Source organism: Vidua chalybeata, chromosome 6 (genome assembly GCF_026979565.1).
Source record: "Vidua chalybeata isolate OUT-0048 chromosome 6, bVidCha1 merged haplotype, whole genome shotgun sequence".
Taxonomy (NCBI): domain Eukaryota; kingdom Metazoa; phylum Chordata; class Aves; order Passeriformes; family Viduidae; genus Vidua; species Vidua chalybeata.
The window spans coordinates 47,140,954-47,165,184 of NC_071535.1; the positions used below are offsets into that span (position 1 = coordinate 47,140,954).

The window sequence follows — 24,231 nt, forward strand, 5'->3', positions numbered from 1 at the left end:
GCAGATGACTTGTTCTCCCCTTGGACTGAGGAACAGTGGGCTACATGATTGGTTTTTAGGATCCAGCCAGCCCTTTTGTGTTAAATCCATCTCTTTAAGATAGGAGAACAGCTGACTGGGGAATTTAGGCATCCTGGGGGAACAAAGGCTCAGGACATGCCAATAGGGAAATCGGCTAAGCTGTGTGCTTAGATCGGCATTCAGAAGATGGGATGGGACTTGGCTGCATCCATCTTGCTTATGTAGATGATGCTTTTTTCAAAGTAGGGATTAGCTCTTATCTTCCACTTGGCACATGGGGCCTTCATTCTGCTTCAGAGTCTCCAGCTCCTATACAGCAGTGCTAGGAATAAAATGACACAGCTAGGCAAGAGGGATGGATTTTTCCTACATTGTTGAAAACAATGACACTGCACTGTGTTCATCACTGCGCTACAGGACTTCCCCAGACTTCACACCTTAGTTGAGTTTAGGCCAAACTTAGAAACTGAAGTTCCACTTTGGCTGCTACAGGACCATTCCAAATCCTAAGTAGGAACTTGTTCTAACTGGTCCAGACGATCAGGGGACAACTTAAGTTCCCTGTTAATGGAATACCCTTGGCAATACTCAGCTGGGGAGGTGTGGCCTCAGGAGAAGGCTGTAGACTAGCAGGGACGCTGGGAGTGCCCGCTGCCCCAGTGGTGCTGGGTCAGGGAGCTGGCATTGTCATGTCACCTTGCAGAGGCTGAGTTGTGTTTTAATCCATTGAAAAAGACAAATCCAACAGGGTCCTAGCATATTTCCTTGTCAGAGAGAAAGGGAGGAGCCCTTCTGAAACACACAGGAGTCCACACAAGAGGGCGACCAGATGTCCAGGGATAATAGGTCAGGGAGACACAGTCTCTGCACACCCACAAAGTTTTGCATCTCAAACTGCAAAAGGAAAGACCACTCTCAGAGTTAAAGGGGAAAAAACTGTATTTTCTTTTCAATTTTCTATGAAGAGACAGTTAATTCTGACAGCAAAATAATTAAAAAAAAACAGTTACATGATTAGAGATGGGTTTAAAAATGCAAATAACAGAACAAGGGGAGGAGACCCATTCAGGGAAGACTGTGGTGAACTGGTCCTCCAGCCTATCCTACAGTGTGTCACTCAGGGCATCACTCTGGGCCATGCCTTCCCAGGGAGCTGCCTCCTGCCTACTGACAGACACCGGCCCATCTGGAGTCACTGTGCTGGGACCACGCAGGCAGTGGGAGGCAGCGCACACCCAGCATAGCCATGGCCCAAGGGCTCCATCGGGGGCTGTGCTGCACATCCCACTTCAATCTCATGCTGAAGATGTTGAAAAGCCACTGCCAGGTCCATGTCAAGCTTCCACCTCACATCAGGTCTATTCAGCAGGTACCCAAGAGGCCAACTCTGTCTTCCCATGCTGAAGAAATCCTGCGGCTGGGAAACGATGTAGCAGAACTTGGAGGAGCTTGGGGCACTTAACTGGTGTGAAACTGAAGATCCCTGGAGAGGTGCTGAATATTTGCTAATTTTGGAGCAGCTACTGAAGATTTTTTTTTTTTCTGTAACATGCTACTGTTCTCTGGCCAGTCTAAAAGAGATGTCCTTTGGTGTCCAGACGCAGAGCTCCAGGTGAAGATTATGAGGAGGCAGAAGCAAGCTTTGGGGAACAGCATTTGTCACATCTGGGGTTGTAGGGGACAATGCATGTGTCCCACATGTGCCTACACCTGTCCCCACTGTCCATGCCAGACCCCTCCAAGGTGAAGCATGGTTATAATGCCAAACTTATTCCACTGGGCAAAACTGTCTATTCTCTCACTGCCCAAAGACCTTTCTCAAAAAATTTCTTGGCCCCACTGCTACTGCTGGCAGGATTATCATATATATTTGGGTAGCCAGGATTTTGCCATCTGTTTAGTCTGGTTTGAGGTCATGGCCACCACTGATCTTATCTTTTTGCCACTGCAAGATTTGCTCCTTATTTGCTGCCACTCCCTTAACTTCAGGACCTGATCCAGCACACTGGGAAAATGAAGAGAGTCTTTTACTCTCAGCACAGGGACTGGGATTCTTGGCAGGCTCTCTTCTGCTTTCCAGTACTGCTTAAAACTTAATTTTATCATCCTCCCAGCTCCACCAGTGTTTGCCTACCAGTGCCAGTCCAGCAAGTGGCATCACATGCGCAGATCCCGGCTCTCTGGGAGGATCTGTGTGCACAGCTAAATCCAAAGCAGGATTGTGCCTCACTCTCTCTGCAACACAGCTGGACACGAACAGACCTCACCAGTGTTAGTGAAGTGGAAAGCAGGTACAGAGGGTGTTAAAGGCAGCTGGATTTTGGGACAGGGCAGCAAGGAAAGTGAATGTAAGTCCAGCAGCTGCCATGCTATCCTCCTGCCCAGGAGGTTTGCTGGCTCTGCCAACTGTCTCTTGAGTTTTGGGCAGTTCAAAATGCTGTGAATCCTGTTTCCAAAAGCTCTTATGTGGCTGACTAACACAGATTTTACCAGTATGATTTCAGCTTGTAGATCACTTAGTTGCTTCAGGAAACATTATTCTCAACTCACTGGCTGTGGTTGAAGCTGGGAAGATTTGCTGTTTGGGGAACCTGGGAGAAGGTCACTAAACTCAAGAGAACTTGTGCCACGTGACTTTGCTCAGCAGAAGGCTGGACAAGTATTGTCCTGAATTCAAGTAATCTCTATTGTAACCTACCTTGACCCCCTGAGTATTTGAACTGACTGAAAAGTCCCACTGTCTAGAGCCCCCCTACAAACCCATGTCCCATTATGTCAGGGATGTGGATACCATGCCTCCCAGCTCTCTTACTAATGCCATCACTAAACAAAACACCACCACAGCCCTTAGGCTCTGAAACTCATGCTTGAGGCACATTACCATGCTTCCCCTTCACTGCAGCCCACGACATGCTCTCCTAGGACCAAACCAGCGCAAACTCCTTGAGAAATGACCTACTGGTTACTGCCTCAACCTGCCAAGGAGGGGTCATAAAGACAGATTCTCCCAGGCCATCCACTCCCCCACTTCATGACTGAAAAAGCAGTAAGAACTAACGTGCAGGACAGCCTTCCCTTGTCCCTCTCCCCCAGCACAGAAGATCAAACCCAAGAGCAGTAGCACAGCCTCTCTGCACAAACAGATATGCCAGGGGCTGGCTTCAGCCAGCTGCTCCTCCCTCCCCCCACGAAGGACACCAGTGCTGGGAGATGTGAGAGGGCCTTGTTCACCTCTGAACATCATTCTCAAAAAGAACTACCGGAAGACCTAGCAGTAAAGCAAGGGACTACTCCAGCTGGAGTTGTCAGCTAGAGACCTCCCAGCACCACTTACTCAGTGGAAAAAGTAGCTAGCAGGGCACTAATGACTATTTTCCATGTAATTTTAAATCTAGTTCCATTTCTTTTTCCTTTTTTTTTTTTCCTCCTTTCCACTCACTGGATTTCTAATACTGGCAACCTTTCTCTACAGCTCACATGTGTGTGTGTTCAAGTGTGTGCGTGGCAGAAGCAGTGGGGGTCAGGTGTTTAGGCACTTGGGGCAAAGCCAACACGGTTGTTATCACGGTCAAAGGCGGAGTAGTAAGGTCCAATAAAGACATCTCCCAGGATCCAGAGTGGGCCCCCGGGGGGTGGGATGTCCAGGCCTGAAAAGCCACTCATGCAGATAGTCTCTCCTTGTGCACTCATCTAGAAAGAAGAGTGAAAGCTTCAATTTAAGCAGGCCATTCCCTTTCCTCAATCTTGCAGGCTTGGCAAGAACACCTGCAAGGCTGCCTTTGCTTCGTCCTCTCCCAGACTGAAATCCAAAGATTGCAAAAGTGACTCCCAACCCACCGCTTCTGCGACTGCAAACCCAACTCCCCTTCCCTTAAGCACTAAAGCATCAAGCAAATCTGCACATGGCCATAAACCTCCCAGCCCATGCAGCTCTGAATTAGGGCCATTGGTGAAGGTCTGCACATGGTCCCTGTGAGTTGATTCTGATGGCTTAAATGACAGGCTGGTGGCCTCTGTTATAGTAAGGCTGGCCTCATGGCACCAGGATGCAGCAGAAAAGAGTTGAAATGTTTGTTGAAAGTGATGCAACAGCTTGCCTCCCCTTCCTTAACCATCCTGCTATCCCTCATGAGCATTATGCAGGGGGTCTTATTCCTGTGAGACATTGATGAGGTTACCTGGATCCATTGGCAGTACCACCACCCTGACACCCCAACCTTTCAGATTTTTTCCTGAGCACCAGCTCCAGCATTGCTTTGGCTGCTCTTGTGTTTTGGAAGCAAAAACCAGGCCTTGGGGAAGAAGCATAAGGCAGGAAAAATCTGCCTGGACGTACCTTGAGGACATACTGGTCTCCTGTGAGGTTGAAGGACTTCCCTCCTATTTTCATTGCGACGATAGGCAGTGTTGGCACTTTTTCACAAGGGATCATGTACTGAAATTGCAACAGTAAAGGCTTTGGATTGGACCTCCCACACTCTCCCACAGTCTTCCTTGAACACAGTTACATCTTTGCTGTGGTTTTCCCTAAAACCAGCTCAGCACAGAGGGCAGAAGCTCGAGCTGGGGTAAGTAGGCTGCTCCCTGCCTAGGGCTCCAAGCTGAGGGGCAAGAGGGCTTTATGGATAGGCATGGAGTCAAAGGATGTTGGATTCAGCTTTGGGCTCTGCTGGGTCCCAGAGTGCCACAGCTGATGTGGCATGGTTGGGGGTTTTTACCAGAGGAGAGGCAGCTGTGGCTAGGTAAATAGACAAAGCCAGTTTCATTAACAGTGGCAAGTCTTGGGGATGATGGCAGGTCCAGGCCAACTGTTGCTGCAGCTTGGGGTTTCTGACACTGCAGAAAAGCCCAACAAATGCTCATGGCTCTGATTTGGGAGGGCTTTCAGAGCAGGCAATTTTTTTTTCTACAGAGTAGAAAAAAATTATAATCCATATTCTTCCACAATTTTAAGGAGGGAAGAGTGTCTTGTGAGATTAGCTTTGATGGTTGAAAACTTTCATGCAAAGGGTTGCCATTTGCATGAAATATACTTTTATTAGTGTCTCTGGACTCATATTAATGTGAATCCTTCGTCTCAGCTGCAACTCAGATCCCTTCTCTTCCACCTTCCAGAGATGGGTGGCAGAGGTGACTCAAAGCTTCCCAAAGTTCATGGGACCTGGGTTTTCTACTGTGAGCATGAGTAGGGTAGTGAATGCTGCTCAGGGTGAAAAGATGAAGGGGTCCCTGATGTGCCAGTGGCTTTTCCAGGAGCGCAGGCTGGGAACAAAGATGAGAGGGAGCAGAAGACTAGGGTCTCAACAAGCATCTAGGTACAAAGTACGGTGTAAGCATAGGTGCTGTGATGGCCATAGACCCTCACATTTCCAGCCCGGCCTCACCTCGCCTTTTATGAGTGGTTTTGCACCAATGGCCTCCTGTATCTTCTTCACTTCTTTGGTGGGGCCAGTGATGAGTGAGGTTCCCGTGTCCACAATGGCCTCACAGCCCCCCTCACACACACGTGGCCCGTTGGCAACATCCACCCTGGGGAGAGATACCCAGACATTAGACAACCCTTAAGGCCTCCCAGAGAAGGCTGCAGGAAGCAGTACGCAGGCAGGCAAAGGAGGGCTGTAACAGACACCCAGGAAGCACAGATGTTCAGAAACACTGATGCAGCACCAACTCAATGCACAGACCCCCTGGCTCCCTGTGGTCTGCTCGTGACTGAGCAGGTGCCTTGAAGTGTAACTACATTTCTGCAGAGAGCCTGGAAGCTGCCTGTGTACCCTGCTTGCTACCTGCACTCCAGAGCTAGTGCTGCAGGTAATGGACATGGGAGAGAGCTAAGGACAATGAATTATGGACTTTTATGGCTTGTGCTACTGCAGAAAAAAAAGGGTTAAAGGGGTGGTGTGACAGCCATGGGCAAGGAAAGGGTTCCTGTGCAGAGAAAAGGCAAGCCAGGAGCTGCTTGGCTTCCTCGCCCGCATTGCATTTCACAGCAGTGCAAAAAGACAAAGCCTTCTAGCCAAGGGTCTGCTATACTTTGCCAACGCTGCAGCTCTGGGGGAAAATGAGAACTGAAACGCCGCACTGGGGAGGGATGCAATTCCCAGGAAAAGGACACACTCTGATCACAGGCCACTTTTAAGTTCCCATCACGTGGGAGAGCTCAGAATAGACGGGCAGGCGGCCGTCAGCTCAGCCTGCTCTCCTCCCCTCTGCCTCCAACAATGTGCGCTGATTGCTGTGCTGTGCCCTTCAGTCAAGGGCTGGCTTCCTGAGGCCTCATCCTGCTCCTCCGGAGCCGTGTGCAGGACAGCCATGCAGCTCAGGCCTTGCTGAGAGCTGAGCAAAACTAGGGTTTAATGGAGCTCGCCCTGCCTGCAAGTAAGACACACTGGCCTTTTTCTCCACTTCACAAGGATGCAGCAGGCATCCTTTTAAAGGCCAAGGGTCGAGCCACAAACAACAGGAAAGGATTTTGCAGAACATTTCCTTATGGCTTCTGCCTTTTGTCTCCTTCGAGTGACAAACAACCCAGCCCTAGGGTGGGATTTAATCTGCTTTTTTTAGTGAGGATATGTTGCAGGGATGATTCCTTTTCAAGGAAGATCTCACTGAAGCCTCAAGCATGTGCTGTCAGCACATGTGACCCCATGCATGTAGTCAGGTAGATGGGGAACTTACGAGTCCATGTGGATCTGCCAGTAGGCCTTGCGTGTCACATTAAACCAGCTGAACTCGCCCTTGTAATACTTGGGGTCGGTCCCTCCCAGGACCATCTCACCGCCAGGGACACCAGATGGATCTCTGAAAAACAATACCCAAACCTGTGAACATCAAGGGCTGGGTGAGAACAACCTGCTACAAGTGCCTCCTAAAATACCTGCTGCGTTGCTTGGAGGTGAAGCACAGCATTAACAGTACTGGAGACAGATAACTTATGTCACACTATGTTATGTCAGTATAAGGACAGATACCATGAGATAGGCTGGGATGGGGAAATGGGAATATTTTGGCCCAGCCAAAGCATCCTGCAGCTTTTCACCTGGTACTTTCTCATAGAAACCTGAAGAAACTCATGGCAGGGAAGGGGGATGGCAAAGAGGAACTAAGCACTGACACAGGGACTTCCTAAATCAGCTTGTAAAAAGTGCCTGTGCAGGGCTGGACACAGCTGATGTAGGGTTAAGTTAGCTGTACTCAGCTCTGACAACCAGCAGCTTTGGAATGAATCCTCAAGGTTACCTGAGCAGATGGGAAGAAAATATGGTAATGGGGGAGGGCTGGTGCTTGAATGGCAAGCAGCAGCCCTCTCTGCCCTACCTGGTCTTGGTGTGCTACTTTTTGGGCTGAAGTAGTTCAGACTCGCTGCTGTGGTGCCAGAAAAGCTATGTGGTGTCCTGCGGGGAGCAGGAGTGGGTGGGAAGGTGCTGGCAGCTGCAGAGGAGGATTTCCCAGGGTGGTGAGAGAGCACTGGCCCCCTCATTAGTGATGACTGATGGGGGGCACCTTTGCTAGGGAGGTGACATGGTGGTGACCACATGGCTTATGGATTTTGGCAGCAGACTAGGGCTGTTTACCTCTCTAAAAGGGACTGCACTAATATCAATCTCATGATCACAGCCCTGTTTATTTTTATTTCTCTTTCCTCTGGAAACATCCTCTGTCTATTCATCAGTTAAGAAATCTGGTCACAGATCCACCCAGCTTCTTATCAGAAAAAGAAATGCATTTCTACTTCCCATCTCCCTACTTCAGAGCAGCAAACATAAGAGATTTTGGCCTGACTGCTCCTGCAAGCAGAACTTGCTGTGACTTCCCCAACTGGGAAGTGCCGTCCAGAGTGTAAAACAGCAGATGACAAGAGGTGCTACTGGAAAACAGAGAAAAGCCCACTGGGCTTGCCCTTGCAACCAGAAGTGTGCCACCAAACCAAACACTACCTGTTTAGGTAGAAAGAGAACATATTTTTGTCAACCAGCTTCTGTTTCATGACATTATCGAAGAAAGGCTCGGCGCCTTCCACAGAGATCCTTGGGAATGCCAGGCCCAGGATGCCATCAAACTTGGCAGCGATGAATGTTATGCCTGGCTGCTTCGTGGCTTCCCCAAAGATCTGATCCACGATTTTCAAGTCACCAAGCTGTGGGGAGATAGGGAGGGAAGGGAAAAGCAGACTGTAAAGAAAACGGACTCAGGGGACCTGTGTGGTAACAGAACCTCACTGAACACAGGCTATAGCATGTCCCTCAGTGTGCTGCCACACTCCTGCCTGCTTCCACCACTGCATTTGTAGGCAGCTGCAGAAACCAGATACCCTGGTGCCACTCTTATCAGGGACTGGCAACTCTGGCTCAGTGGAACCTCCTGAGTCCCTGCAAAGCTCAGCACACTTCTAAGGGCAGGAGAATCTCTTTAGCCTTTTGCAGCGTCCCAGCACTGGCCTTGCTGTTCTGCAGCCCCTCCTCTTTGCACAGAGGACTCATATCCATTTTTCCCTCCTGCATCTCCTCCTCTGTCACCTACTTCATAATTTCCTCCCAGTCTGAAAAGCTCTTGTGCTGTTCCTTTTATCCTTTTTCCCACTCTGGACATCTTCTAAGTCATCTGTGTATCCTACCTCCTTGGGTGCTTCACCCATCCTCAGTTGGGAGCACAAATCCCTCCCACCTCTGCCCACAATCTCTGTGATGTCCCCTACGTAAGGAAAAGCCGGGATATTGCTGAATCTCTTGGAAGAGCCACCAGCCTGCAGAGACCTCCCATGAAAACAGAGAAGACCCAGCCAAGAAAGTGAGGTTGAGCCTGAAGCACGAAAATAGCAAGCAGAGTACTGAGAATTCAAAGGTCACCTCCCTTGCCAGCCATGAGAAGGACTGACATTCCCCACTGGAAAGCTGAAACGCCTTTCAAGGGCAGATCCCCAGAAAGATGATCAGAGAAAGGAGGATAGCTCTGCTGATGGGGAGCAGGATGCATCTGCTGGCTTCTGGCTCTAGCAGTTCAGGAGGCTTGTGAGCTTCTGGCTCACCACAGGCAATTTTAGTATCCACACTAGGACAATTTCAGCCTCTCAGCCTGCAGCTAGCAGCCCTGTAGTGAGCCAGGCTGGACTGACAAGCTGGCCTCTCCTACCTGATGGCAGATAACGATCCCTGTAAATTACTAATATCCCCCTAGGGTTAGACAGTGCAAGGCCCGGACAGTAGTGCTGCCTTTAATGGTATTGGAGGACTGCACTAGGAAAGGGTGATTGAGCCTTGCGAAAGCTAAAAGCCACAGGGCAGGATGTGGGGGGCAGCGTGTGTGGCAACGCATCCGCTTGCCTGTGCCTGCCCCAGTTGTACACTCCAGGTTTACAAAAATCACCCCTTGGCACCACTGATCCTCAGCGGCTCGGAAAGTTCAATGAAGCTTCTACTTGAAAAAAAGTAAAATGCAATGGACTGATAACACTGAGTGTCAGGTTTGTTTGAATATTGCTCTGCTTGCACATCCCAAGGGTGAGGCAGATTTCTGCCCAGTCATGGATTCTCAACAGATCCTGCCTGCACTTGGTCCTCAGCAGGGCTGAAACCCAAGACCATCTTTAGCAGAGTGCTCCTGCCAGGTCACAGATCCTTTGTCTCTGTCTCTTGGCTGGCTCTTGCCCCGACACTGAGCAACCAAAAATCATGACCAGTCGATGGCCATGCGGTGGCCACCCTCCAGCACTTTGCAGATGGGCGTCAGCATTCAACAGCTCACCTGGCCTCCTGGTTAGTGGCCTCAGCCAGCAGTTAAGCACTGGATGGTAAAGGCAGACCAAGAGGTGAGGGCCTCTAAGGCACAGCTTGGCAGAAGGGCTTGGGATATAGAGGCACAAGGGAGAGGCAAGGAAAGTAATCTCCTGTGCACTGTATCTGCACTGCAGTCATGGGAGAAACACTGTGCCCCATGGTCAGCTATCTTTCCTCTGCTGTCCTTGAAGGACATACCGAGGTTGGGCTGTGATAAAGAGATGAGATGTCTGAGCAGCAGAGGGCTGGCTGAACCTGCTGCTCTTTGGAGAGCAAGCAGCACTGCAGAGTGCAGCACTAAAGGGCATTGCTTCTCCACAGAACAAGAGAGGATGTTTGACATGAGCGCATCACCCTCTCAAAAAAAGACATTAGGGCTGAGGGACTCTAGACTACCTGCCAACAAGCATCTTTTCGTCAGATGTCAGTGCTACCCGAGGTTGCTGTGGCTGCTTCCACCCACCAGAATGGCTGGAGCCAAGAGGGTCACCCTGAAGGTTATTTCAATGTCTTTCTTTCAAGACTATACCTGACTGGGAGCTTGCCTACAACATGTTGTGCATCAGAGGATGCATCCTTGTGTCCAAGCTGAAGGTCCCTGACCCTCAGAGTCACCTCTGCTCCTGCCTACTACAAGTGGGACATTGCTCAGCTCCATTCAAGAGGTTTCTCTTGCTTCTGTGCAGACAGAATTCAAATGCTACAAGCTGTGCTGTCTGACAAGAGCCATCCCCACTTTGCAAACAAACTGAGGCACAAAATCCTTCCTCTGAGCTGCTGAAAAGTGGAAAGCTAATCAGCGAACAGGCACTAGGGTGACAATTACAAACCAAAAAAAGGGAAAAAATGGCAATCTTCTTTCTGACTCATTTCAGCCCTTGCATTAAGCCCACACTTTCTAAGGACAATGAAGTTTGCTGTTTGCCTTACTGCATCTCTGGATGCAGCATAGAGGCAACAGCTGATGCTTCCAGGCTAGCCTGAAATCTTCATGCTGTAAGGATGGGCTAAAGAGCACATCCTGCAAGAGTCACACACTTTAAACTTCTCCTGGGTACTTTTTTATTCTGATGAAATTGGCAAGCCAATACTTTTCATCTGAACCTAAACAGAAACCTCCAAATCCCCAGATTTATGTGCTTATTCAAAACTTTTGCTTTGTTTCTCCCCCCCCGCAAAGCAAACATATGCTCTTATCCCTGCCAGGAGAGCAAGTAATCTGAGAGCACATGCACCCCTGATGTTTGGCAGCTGGCAAACTCTTCTGAGCATCTGTACCTGGGAGGAAGTCATGAAAGGCACTTGTCCTTCACAGGACAGAAAGCTCAGGCTTTGCTTGCTGAAAAGCAAACTGTGAAACAACCACCACCCAGCTAACTCAAGCTGCACACTGAATACTGCTGGGGAACCTCCTCCCAGCCTTTGTAAGAATGAGCACCAGTTCTTGATGTGAGACCAGGATGGGGCAGTAAAGAGACCTTTTCCAGTCTGTGTTTGGGCAGCCACTAATGTGTGGATATTGGCCAAGAACAAGCTGGGCACCACCAGCAGTCTGTGCAGTGGTGTTGGCATGTGCTTGGGCTGGTAGGTTTTTGGGGTCACCAGGAAAAGGGCTGGAGGGATGGCCAGAGACCATGTTTGTAAGGGCACCCTGTGAGCAGTCCCCACTCCCAGCCTGCTGACCTGCAGATTAATACCTTCTCCCTTCTCAGCCTGCCATGGTTATTGCTACCTTAACAGTCATCATTACCATGTCATTTCAAAGGACTTGGAAACACAGCACTGAAGGATGTTCTATACAAGTAGGACACTCAAGAAAGGAGATCCATTGAAATCTAACAGCTCCAAGCACTCTATTGAAAGCAGTCTGGGACAGCACAGGGCAGGGGCAGTCGTAACTCACCGTGACTACATCTTGGCTGAGGAACCCAGAAAGGCTCCCTGTCCCATAGCGGATGGCAAACTTGGTGCCGTTCTTCACATAGGTGCTGGATTTAGCAGAGTCGTACTTGTGGTGCACCACTGCAGTTGGGAAAGGGGACACAAAGGGACACACAGCATTAGTGCTCCTTTATACCTACGGTTCCCAATACCTAACCACATCATCCAGTTTATCCAGACAAATGGACACTCAATGATGTGAAGGTGGGCCCGAACCCAGGGTTTGCCATGCCCAGATTGCTCACCAAAGCATTTCTAGTGTCTGGGGAATTAGGTGGGCAGATCCAATTCAGGCTGTTAAATCCGATTTGGTTACTGGGTATTAAAAGCCTAGAGGTTATGTGGTTGGTGTGGTGTGTTAGTCAGCAGAGCAAAATGTATCCCTCTGCACGCCATGGAGAACCAGGGTGGCTTTAAATATAGTCTGCTCTGGGCAGGAACGCCTTCACCTCATGGACTTACCTGTTTCTTTTACTAGGAGTAGCTGGAAATTTTTCATACATTGTTTTTCAAAATATTCCTTTATCCTTTATTTGCAGAGGAGAAGGGCTTTCCCCTAGTCTAAGCTGCTTTTCCCCTTGGCTGGGTTGGGAGTTGTAGGATATCCCTGGTTTTATGGGCAGGCAGATTCCTCCTCCCCAGACTCCTCCCAAGTCACGAGCTGGCCAGTGCAGCTCCATAGCTGGTTGCTGAGTGGTGCAGACAGCAGCTGAGATGAAGCAGCTGAGCCCTACACAAAGTGACAGAGCTACAGAAAGAGTTTCCCAGCTAGGCTGTCTGGGTCCCAGTTTGGATTCCAGTCTGGCAGGAGTTTAAGCTCCTTGTATATTTATAAAACGAGCCCTTTGGTCCCAGACGAGCCCTCACGAGGCACTGCCTTGAGAAACCATCTCCCTGATACAAATCAAAAACCCCCTAGGCATACCAGGTCTGAACCTCACCACCGTGTCAGTGTCCTAAATCTCGTTTCAGATATGCAAAGAGAAGATCCATGTACAAGAAGTCCAAATTTCCACTCTACTCCCAGTGAGCACTGTGGAATGCCTTTCATGGTTGCATTTGTTGACTCCACAGGTTTCTCCACTTTGCTTAAGCAGCACAACCAGCAGCTTTTAACTGGCATTTTGCCATAGCCAGGTTTGACATCTTCAGCTGTGGAAGGTTATTGCATAGGAATGCCACAGAATAAAAAAAAAACAACTTGTAGTCCCTAGACATTCTCATTCCGTTGTGCCTACCTGGCTCTTGTTAATTATAACTCCATAAACATGCACACACATGCTCTGTGTAGCAATAAACCAGAAACTAGGACAGTTTGTATCAGATCTGGCAAGAGGCTGACTTAAAAAAAGTCAGCCTTGTGCAATGGGGTAACAGCAGCATTGGTCTATAATTTGGGGAGAAACATCACAGCCAGTGTTGCTGCTCCCCTGCTGTAGGGCTGAAGCTGTTGGGAGAAAATTTGGCCATGTATAGGGCTTACTTGGAAAAGAAAAAAACCCAGGAAAGGACTAATGAAGGATGGATGCAGGAAGCTGGGATTGTATTTCCAGCTCTCACCCTAAAAAGCCCATCAGCCTCTGGCAAGTCCTTTCACACTGCTGCCTCAGTTTCTCCTCTTGCAATGCAAGGCTCTGCATTTTGCAGGGAAGGAGAAGCTGTTTGGCAGCTTCTGGCACCGTGACACTTACTGCAGGCGATGTCCAACATGGAACAGTGCACGGATGGCACCCAGAGGTTGGAGGAGCCAGTGTCAAAGATCACAGTGAAATTCTGGGGGGGTGTTCCGATACCGATCACACCGAAATACTGGGCCTGCAAAGCAGAAAAAGGGAGCCATGAGCAGAGGCAGCTGGCTAAAAGCAGGGATTAAAGAACAAAAAATCTCTTAGGTATGAATAGAGGATCAGCTTCTTATCTAACATTGCCCTCCTCTTGGTTTTGGCACTGATGGGTTCCCATCCTTTTGTCCTCTGGAAGGGAGGTTCCCCTTCAGCATTCACAACTTGTTACAGCAGGTGTGAAAAGGATAAATCGAGGACAAGTGGGATGGGTGTGTGCGGGGGAGGACATTTGGGGCAGGGAGACAGAGAAGAACAGAAGGGGGAAGGTCTGCAGGCTAGCATGCTGTTCACTACAAGGATGACAAAAAACAATAGAAGGAAGCCAAGCAAAACACCTGCGTTATTGAAAAGCTGAAACTGGCTGGGAAGCTGCTTTGCTCGTGTGTTTGCAGAGAAACTCTGGTTTGCAGCAAGCAGCAGCACTGCCGCTGCAGATGGAGGTACAGCTGCTGTAGGTTTTGGTGCTTGCTGGTGAGCTCCAGGAATGTGGGGGAATAAACAAATGCTCAGCCTCGAGAGGTGGAAGACTGGAGGAGTGGTGGGATCAAAGAGCATGAGCAGCACCACCAGAGATGGATTTAGGCCTCCAGGGTGAAAGACTGGGAGAAGTCCCTGTAGCACAGGAATCTGATGGATACACCTTTGCTCTGAGACTATATTTCTGCTGGGACTGGAAGAAACCTGAATGGCTGAGTTGTTGGCAAAGTAACCCTCTCTCCACAGAGGAGAGGATGAATGGAGAAGGTGCTACACAGACTCATTTTTCCCCAGTCCTCCCAAACAGGCAGGGAGCTGTGTCCTGCCTGGTGAGCAGCTGGTTCAGGGTTCTGGAGAGAAGGCTGCTAGCAAGGGAAGTCAACCAGTAGCCTTTCCAAACCCTACGTGTACTTAATTAAGAGGGGGGAAAGGAAGAAAACAGGATTATCAAAGCTGTTCACCTCCTGTGAGCTTAGTTTGCAAAGCTTGCTCACTAAGTAATTAACAATCCATTGCAACATTCCAATTAGGCATAATGGGGAGGCAGCATTGCTTCCAGTGGTTCTGTAATTATTGCTGGGGCTTGAAAATTAACCCCCAGTACAGGGGCTCTGTTTGTCACACACAAAGACCCATGAAGGGTCCCAGGGCAGGAAACATATGAGGCAGGCTAGTGGGGTTTGTCCCAAGAATTCATTTGGCAGCAAAAGTATTTTTCAGCCAGGCTGGGAAGGACTCAGTGGTCCCTTATCTGCCACCACAGGTTGGATTGATGCCTCTGTGATAAGGGAAAACAGTGCTGCGCTGAGTGGCGGTCTGAGCTGTGGCTGCAAGAGACAGCACTGTGACACAACCACTCACCCTGGCTTTCAACACTGCCAACTGAAACACCGGTGTGGCCCTTCCCAGGACAGGACGACGCTGGCTGGGTGACAAGAGCTGCTGGGGAAGGGCAGCAGGGGGAACATGTGCTGAATTAATGCCTAAATATCTGGGCCCAGTTTTATTCTGCCAGCTAATGCTCATATCCTACGCTGCCTGGTAAGGAACCCTGAAATAGTAAACCCCACATGTGTCTGGCAGCAGAGCAAGGGCAAACTTCATGCCCTTTATCTGGCTTCTCTTTCTGCCACCACCCAGGTCTCTTTGCTCCCTAAACTGCTGACAAGAAAGAGGAGATAAAGAGTGGCTTTTCCCAGGGCAGTGCAAAAGATGAAGGATAGTGAGAGGAAGGGTCCTACATCCCCAGTACCATAGTAAGCTAGCATCCTCAAGGAGTAGAGCATGATTTTTATGCCTCTGTCTTGCCAGAAGTAGAGTCTAAATGGCCAGAAGATGCTGGGAAGGATTGTAAGTGAGCAGGCCCCTATTTATGATTGTTAATTAGTGACAAAGGGGAAAGGAAATAGGTCACAAACTGAAAAGCTCCTGCTTGGGTGGCAGTGGGTTGTTTGTTGTTGTTATAATTACTAGTATTAGTATTTTTAGTTTAGTAATGATGGTAAGCACCTTTTGGTACACACTCACTAAGCCATAGAGGTGCATGAGTTTGTCCTACAGGATCAACATCTCTTCCTCCTTTGCCTTCCTGGCTGGTGGGAGGGTGGCATGTCTCACCACCCCTGGGCTGCATACCCCTACAAGTGACATTATGCTGGGGTCCGCTGCAGTGCAGGGAATCGTCTGCAGGGGGCTTGTTACTCACATCCATGTAGTTCTTCAAAAGCTCCGGAGTGGGCTTACCCTCCTCGGCAAAGCCCAGCTTGTACTTGATGGCCTCGGTGATGGAATTCATATCTGGGATCTCACTGCCCGCCTCTCTCAGGATCCGCCGCATGGAAGGGAACTTGGTCAGGGGGATCCTGTGTGAAGACGGCAAACACACACCTGTTAAAGAGGGTGTGCAGGGCAAGGATACCTAGGGAAGGGGGGGTAGCAGGGCTCCACTGCAAACAGGGAACGCGCCAGTACGAGGTGGGTGAGGTTTGGGCTCCTGCCAGCACCCTACGCTAGATCCCCCTCGCCGCGCTGCGTTCAGTGTTTTTCCCAAAACCAGAGGATAGGGGGAAAGGCCGGCGGGCTGCCAGAGGTCACCAGGTGTAGGGGAAGCTGGGGCGAGGCCCCTCCATGCGCAGGATGGGGGGGATATTACGAACCTTCCCCTCCTTGCTTTGATGGAGGGGGAGCCACCCGCTATGGAGGGCTGTGAGAGGAGCTCGGAGGCCACCGCTGCAGCAGCACCGGGGGTGCTTTTCCCATGTCCCTCCCAACCCTGGCGTCTCAGCAGCCCCTGAGGAACCCCCTCACCTGATGAGGGCGGCGCAGGACCCGGCCAGGGCGAGCAGCAGGAGGAGGCCGCGGGGGCCCATAGCGGCAATGGCGCTTCTGGCGGCGGTGACGATGGGTCAGAGGCTGGAGGTCCCGACGCTGAGAGGCCGAGACACCGCTCCCGCTTTCCGTCCCTGTTTTTGTAGGCAGAGCAGCCCCTCTCCACGGATTTCTGGAGTCAGCTGACGGTCTAAAATTGCAACCGGCGGCGTCACGTGAGGGCGGGACGGGGCGGGAGCGGGGCCGGGGGCGCCGCCTCACGGCCCTAGCGGGCTGACCCCCGGCGCCTCGGGCCGTGACTCAGCCCCCGGGAAAGGGGAATAAACACCATGAAATCAATCACGAGATGCCTGCCCGGCCGCGCGTGCTCCTTCTGCCCTGCCTTTAACTTCCTTCTGCTGGGCTGGTTTTTTTTTTTTTGTTTTTTTTTTGGTTTTTTTTTTTTTTTTTTTTTTTTTTGTTTTGTTTTTTTTTTTTTGTTTTTTTCTTTCCAGGTTATCTGGCGTTTTTTCTCCCGGGGGAGTGGAGCCGGGGGGACACGGGACACATGCACAGCCCCAGGCAGCAGACCCCGAGTTCCGTGCAGGGCTCGGCTGCTCACGGACCTCGGCCACCTTGTCACCCGCTGTCTCCACCGGGGTTTTATTGTGCACCCCCGCCCAGGGGGGGCCGTGGCAGCCCCCCAGCCCCGTGTTTCTCCCTGGCCCCAGAACGCCTCCAGTTTGGGGGATTCATCCCTCCAATCCCTCTGAGATGGGTGCTTCTGGAGAAGATGGCCTAGGCCACAGCTTTTTTGGGAGGTGCAGTGGGGGATGTCAAGCCGTAGCTGCCACCCCTCAAAGTGCACTGTGGGGGTACTGTACCACCTGCAGCCACTGAGAACGATGCTGGTGCAGGACAGAGCCCGGGGGGACACCGGACACCAGCAGCCCCTGAGGTCTGCCTCTTCCTCAAAATGCAGATTGAGCATCGAGGAGTACCGGGGTGGGCTCTTCACCACCACCGGAGTGTCCTAACAGGGTTCAGAGGTGTCATCCCACCAACTCAGGAGGCCACAGCTAATCTCTGCCCAGTTTGCCCCAACAGAGCTCCTACAGAGCCATGAGACCTGCTAGAAAAACAATAAAAATTAAATCAGATTTACAGACATTTTCCCTTCCAAGTCCTGAGGGCTGGGAGGACTTGTTTCCTGCTCCTGCTTGTGCCTAGTCATGGGAATGGGAAAGTAGCAGCCTGTGGGATGAGCTGGGCACTGCTGGAGTGGGGGACCCCTAGCTTTGTGGTGATGTTCCTGTCCCTCTCCTGTCACATTTGTGTTCATGCAACTTCTGTAAAATTGCTGGGTCATGCCACTGGCACCTCACTTGCACCAACTCCTTCCCACACTCTGTCCCTAAGCCTCTTCCATCCTCCCATGGCCTCCCACAGGACCCTGCTGCCCTGGGTCCATGCATGCTACCCCCCAAGCCATGACCCATCCTGAATATTTTTAGAGGGCATTTCTGCCCTGGGCTGTATCTTGTCCCACGAGCTCTCCAAATTGCCACATCTTGGTCAAGCTCATGGGCTTCAGGAAACCTGCCGCCTGCTTGTGGGACACAGCTGCCATTGGGATGAGGTTTTCTGGAGCGATCGCTGGAGGCATTGGTTGGACCTGGTGGGTCCCGTTATTTCGGCCAGCACCTGCTTCCTTCCTGCCCTTGCAGGTCTGTGGTCAAGCTGAGTGCCACTGACCATGAGTCAGCAAAACCCGTTGCCCTCCTGGCCCCCGTGGCACTGCGTGACTCAGCAAAATCCTGTGGCTCATTCGGGCAAGGGGCCAAGGCATAGCGGATCCCCAGCACCAGTAGCCTGACCCCAGAGGCATCACTGCTGCTGCTGCTGCTGCGGGCTCCAGTTCACAGGTCTCCTCCTCTCATCCCACTGGATGCTCGTGGGCAGGAGTGGGTCAGACATAAACCAGCCCGACCGTGGCCCCATCCAAGCAAATCCACCCTCCCGAAGGGCTCTAAACCCCTTTACAAATGTGCTTTGCAGACAAAAAGGACAGTTCTGACGCCAGGCCCAGGCATCCCCTATGTCCCCTATGCCCCTTTCCTGGAGCCTGTGGCAGAGCAAGTGAAGTGCCAGTCCTCCTCCCTTCTCTTTGAAGTGTCTGGGAAACTGTAGCTGGCCAGACAACCTGCACCTTGGCCCCCAGGCTGGGGCACCTATGGTAGCTCCTCCTCGAGTGTTTCCAGTCTAGCCAGTCTCTTCTAGAATCCTGTGGCTATGGAGTGGGCTCCAGTGTGCAGGGATGGGCCGGTGAATACATCATGCCATACTAGTCACGTACCATCACACAGTGCACAGCAAAGTGCTTCAGCAAAGTAAAGAACTCTGGACCCAGGCTGTGTCTGGTTTTTTGATTCCAAGGGATTAGAGTCAAGCTTTGCTGTTATGAATGAGCCTTACCTTGAGCTTCATGGTAGCAAAGCTTGTGTCCTCATCTGGGACTGCTCTCATACCAGTGCAAGAGAGTCGCTGCTTTTTGAGCTGTTCTAAGTGACTTACATGCCCCATGTTTCCAATGGTTTACTGGGAAAAAGGGAGAATGGGGCTGTGTCAGGGAATGTTACAATAGTGATCCTCTCCTGGGTGCTTGCAGGATGGGAAGGGACTGGGGGTCTTACCCCCGAGTTTTTAATCTGTCCCTTGGCACCAGTAATTTTGGAGCTGACACCGCAGTGCCTGCAAGCTGGGAAGCCAGTGGCTCCAGCAAGGAGACAGGATTTCTGCATTCAGGCTCCCTCAGCACCTCTGTGGAATGTTTGCCCTGATGTTAAAGCCTTGAGAAGTACAGTGGGTATGTTTAACCAGGAGCTGGGAGCACGTCTGGATATTTATAGGCTGGACTGTGAGAGTTGCACCATATTATCTTAAAAAGATAGAGTAGCATGAGCCTGGGCTTAGAGTTTTTTACACACTTTTCCTTGTTTGTGGAGCAAACAAGGAGTGCCATGGCTGAAGTATCTAGAGAACCCGTGAGACACAATGGAGGGATCTATCCCTCCTCACTCCTCTTTTTGTCACAGTGAATGAACCCCTTTTGTTGCTGCTCTGTCTCCATAGTCCCCTGCATCCCCTGTGGCCCCAAGGGTGAACCAGCCCATCTTCCCCTGCAGCCACAGCTGTGGGTGTGGGGTGACACGCCCCTGGGGCCCGGCCATGCTTTCACAACCTCGGTGCCTGCTTGAGAAGATTCCCAAGGTGGGGTCAAATGACTCAGCTCCAATAGCTCCAGTTGGGAAGAGCACCCCAGCTCTGGGAGATTGGGGTCTCCTCTGCAAGTGACACCTGGCTGTCCCATCTGCCCTTTGCCCCACAGGCAGGGACCTGATGCAGCTTAGTTTATAAACATAGAATCCTTTAGGTTGGAAAAGACCTACAAGGTCATAGAGTCCAACCATTAACCCAGTACTGCCAAGTCCATCACTAAACCGTGTCCCTAAGTGCTACAATTGCATGGCTTTTAAATGCCTTTGGCAATGGTGATTCCACCATTTTCCTGGACAGTCTGTTCCAATGTCTGATTACCATTTCAGGGAATAAATTTTTCCAGTATCCAGTCTAAAGCTCCCCTGGCACAACTTGAAGCCATTTTGTCTCATCCTGTCATCTGTTACCTGGGAAAACAAGCTCCCACCTCGCTACAGACCCCTTTCAAGCAGTTGTAGAGAGTGATGAGGTCTCTTCTGAGCCTCCTTTTTTCCAGGCTAAACACCCCCAGCTCCCTCAGCCTCTCCTCATAGGATTTGTGCTCCAGACCCTTCACCAGCTCCACTGCCCTTCTTCAGACATACTTCAGCACCTCAATTACTTTCTTGTAATGAGGGGCCCAGCACTGGACACAGGACTTGAGGTGCAGCCTCACCAGCACCAGTACAGAGGGACAATCACTGCCCTAGCCCTGCTGGCCACACTATTTTTCACACCAGCCAGGATGCCACTGGTTTCCTTGGCCACCGGAGCACACTGGCTCAAGTTCAGTTTCAAGTACCTTATTTTTGGGGGGCTCTAGCAGGTCTCCCATTTGCAGTGTGGCAGATCTCTGCCAGGGCTGCTATAGTTGTCTCTTTGTCCTTACACATGGCTGTATGTTTGCCTTCACCCTTTCCTCAATGCTTTTTTCCTAAATTTATTTATCACAGCAGCACCAATGTTGTGAACTGCAATGACCTACAGGGCAAGGAAAGAGTCAGCTCAGAGATGCAGAATATTTTTTTGCTCAGCTGTGGGTGGCATTTTTAGAGGGCATCTTCAAATTCAAGAAAATGCATTTCTAATTTTGAAGCTTGTTGCTAAAAGAAAAGAAAACCATTCTCCCATCTGAGCTGAGCAGAGCCTACAGGTGCACAAGCCTGGGCAAATCTGGTTTCAAACAGCCTGCCTCCGCTGGTGCTGGTGCCGGTGTGAAGGTGCTGGATGCAGCTCATTAGCAGAGCCTGATTCACCATCCCTGAGATCCTGAGGGAAGCAGTGGTAACTTTTTCCCGGCACGGTGCCAGGACTTCGCCCACTCCCTACACTGTTTCCTAAACTGATGTACAATTCACAAGGTGAGGGTGCGTTTTGCAGTGGTGCTGGCACATCTCAAACTACACCCTTTTTCAGGGTAACACCCACAAAAGCAAGACTAAAAGGTGGTTTAGTAGCAGCTCTGGGTGGTGGGAAACCTGGGAGCAGAGGAGGGGTTGCACTGAGCATATCAAGGTGACTCATGCAGGCCCTGGCCATTGTGTCCCAACGCTGTGGGCATTGGGGAAGATGTCCTTGGCATCATGGGTGGTGGCAATCCCCCATGCCAGCTGGCTGGGGCTGGTTTGGAGGCACAGCGGGCCAGCAGCCTGCTGAAACATGTTCTGGCTGCCATCATAGGCTGCAATGACCTTGGGGAAATGCTAAGTGCAGTTGCAAATGGCCAAGGCTGGGTGGTATTTTTTCCTTTGGTGTCCCTCACGCTGCAAACTGTGATCCTGCTGGCAGGTGAGGGTGGCTCACTGGTGGCCGTGTGACACAACTGGATGTCATAACTGGTAGGAGCCCTGAGCATGGCTCCATTCTCATTAGGGCCATTTGCAGCAGCCTTCAAACATAGAGTGTTTTCATCACATCTTTTTCCTAGCTATCTTCCATCTTCCATCTTTTTCCTAGCTATTTAAAAACAAAACCCAGAAAGTATTTCATAAGTGAAATATACTTATGGTCTTTAAGATTCTGAGCTGCTCCGGTGTCTTCACTAGGGTTTACTTACGCACTACCTTGTCTCAGTGGGCTGCTGCCAAGCTTGACATCGCCTGTCCCTGTGTCCTACGCACTTCATGGCCCTGCCCAAATCCTTGCCACCCCCACACCACCTGCCCGCTCCTGACCCTGCTTGGCACTGGATGTTCTTCGTCATCCCCTGGCCCATCCTTCCCCATGGCTAGTGATACGTCTGGCACCCACTTTGGGGAGGAGGGGACCTGCCTTTCCCTGGCTGCTGGCCCTGTCTGCTCCTCAGGGCAGGGATCTCATGTTGTTTGTCTCACCTGAGTTATTTTGCATCAGGCTGACATTGCCAGGGATGGGCAACAACAATCCTGGCAGACCCTGACAGCAAGGCAGTGTGACCCGTGGCTGACAGGATGGGGTGATAAGTGACAATGATGGTATTGATTCATCCCCACCCACACCAGGATGTGATGGGGAACACAGGGACCCAACTCACCTTATCACCACCTTGAGCAATTCCTGCTTCTGTCCCCTGTGTAAGCCTGGCTTGGGATGGGGGGTATTGGCATGCTGGTGGGGTTTCCATCGTGATGCAGAGAAGTGCCTCCAGCCACATCCAAACATATGTTTCATTTCCTTTGCCAGCAATAGATGTCATTTAATTATTTCCTTGGGTTTCCAGCAGAAGCTGCCCTAAAACGACAATCGTGTCTCTTCCACATAACAAAACACTGAAGCAATTGGCATTTCTGATCCTGAGAGGAGTGTGGGCTCAGAAAGATGAGGGTCAACACCCCACTGCAACCCAAGGATCAGCTTAAAAGTTGCAATGTGTTTTCTTGGAGTGGGAGCAACCAGCTCTCACTGGTGATTTGGTGAGTCAGTCTGGACCTCCTGGGGCAGTTTCTGCTGTGTCAGTATTTCCACAAAGGCTCTGAATTCTAATTTATTGTCACCTTTTTGCTAAGCTCCATCTTTACTTGCCACCACAGCCACTATTTTAAGTGTGACTGCCTGGGGTTAAGATCTTGAAACCAGTTTTAAGCACATTGGCAAACACAGTCTGTGGCTTTGCACACCCTCTCTCTGACCTTCTACATGCACAACAGCCTGTTAATAATTTTTTGCAGCATGGGATGTGGCATCTCGGCCTCTCTGGCTGAGAACTCCTGAGTGTTTCTCAAGGTACACTGCCACCAGGATGACTTAGGGTTAGGGTTATGGTCAAAAATGTAAAGATGCCTTGCTCAGTGCTCATGACCAAAGGTGCTTGTAAGTTAGGGAGGTGTGGGAGCATCCTTGGCAGACACTGCAGCTGCACCCAGGTCCTGCAGCCTCCAGCATCCTCTCCCTCTGCAGCCAGGAGTCAACGAAGCTGAACAGTTCAGACACTGCCACTGCAGATCTCTATTAGCAGATAAATACCACCAATCTCCCCTCCCTGCAGTACCACCATTTCATAAAACCCTTTCTCTTGCTTAGCACTGAGTTGTTTTGTTTTTAGCATTGCAACTCTAAATTGACTGGTGCAGTGAGGGAGGGATTAAGGGCACAGTCCTGGGCAAAGGTCTCCCACAACTCCGGGCCAACCAGCTGCAGCCTCTGATCCCTGGGGTCACACGCCCCACCCTGAAACAAGGACCACTTGTTTGGCATCGCTGACAGAACTGGGCCCTGCAGAGGAGGCAGCTGGCCTGTCTGTGGCTGAGAAGAGCAGGGGCCCACTTCCTTTTCTGGACCAGGAGGGTGTCTCAGAGGGGAACCCAGACAGCAGGCAGCTTTGGCTGGGGTCATGGGGGGTTGTTGGAAAGCAATGGTCAGAATCAAGTGCAGGTCCTCAGAGCCCCCTCTGCACTTCTCTTCCTGGAGTGGAAAGGTATGAAACCCAGCAGGGTTCAAAGGGAGCCTATCTGTGGTGGTGACATGGCAGTGTGGTCTGCTCCTGCCTTGCCCTGGCCAGCAAAACCTGAAATGGGTATCAGAGAAGCATGCCATGACCAGCCCCAGCAGCTAAACCCTCTTCAGGTTGCAGCAGTGGCACAAGACCCTGGGACATCAGCAATCCCTTGAAGGAGGGAGCTTAAGATGCCTCAGAAATCCAAAACCTGAGGAGCATCCTAAGCATAAACAAACTTGTTACAGCTGCCTCTAAGACAGAAAAAGCAAGTTTGTCATTGCAGCAGGGCATGAAGCTGCAGCAGTCCTTGAGGATGTTTTCGATGGCACATCATTGGAGCAGGGCAATAACAGGAGTTTTGATGCTATAAGGTTGGACTATGGCCTGAAACAGCTGTACTTGGCCCTATATGATGCAACTTCACAAGCCCCGAGTTTCCTTCCTTTTTTCTTATTTTGGGCACGTTTTGCCCTGTCACCCCCCACTGTGCTGACAGTGCTGGAAGAAGGCATGTGGTGCTTTCCCCCTGCCTTAGCATCCCACATGCTGCAGTAGCTCACGTGGGCCTGTCCCCACCATCCTTGACTCAGCAAATTTCCTCTCGCCGAAGGCGGTGACCAAGCTCCTGCTGGCCTCATCCAAGCGTTAGCAAATGCAACGGGTCAGGGTGGTGGAAGGTGCCCAGGACCACTGTCAC

At 50.8% G+C, this 24,231-nt stretch overlaps 1 protein-coding gene across 1 annotated transcript; it reads right to left on the reverse strand.

Moving 5' to 3' along the window:
* Positions 1 to 942: 942 nt before the first annotated feature.
* Positions 943 to 16,731, reverse strand: CTSD (cathepsin D). Its single transcript, XM_053944990.1, has 9 exons — positions 16,364 to 16,731; positions 15,762 to 15,918; positions 13,427 to 13,550; positions 11,698 to 11,816; positions 7,959 to 8,158; positions 6,700 to 6,822; positions 5,406 to 5,550; positions 4,358 to 4,456; positions 943 to 3,711 (listed from the first exon to the last, which is right to left on the reverse strand). The coding sequence occupies exons 1-9, from the start codon at positions 16,423 to 16,425 to the stop codon at positions 3,550 to 3,552; spliced, it is 1,191 nt and encodes a 396-aa protein (XP_053800965.1). The 5' UTR covers positions 16,426 to 16,731; the 3' UTR covers positions 943 to 3,549.
* Positions 16,732 to 24,231: the final 7,500 nt, after the last annotated feature.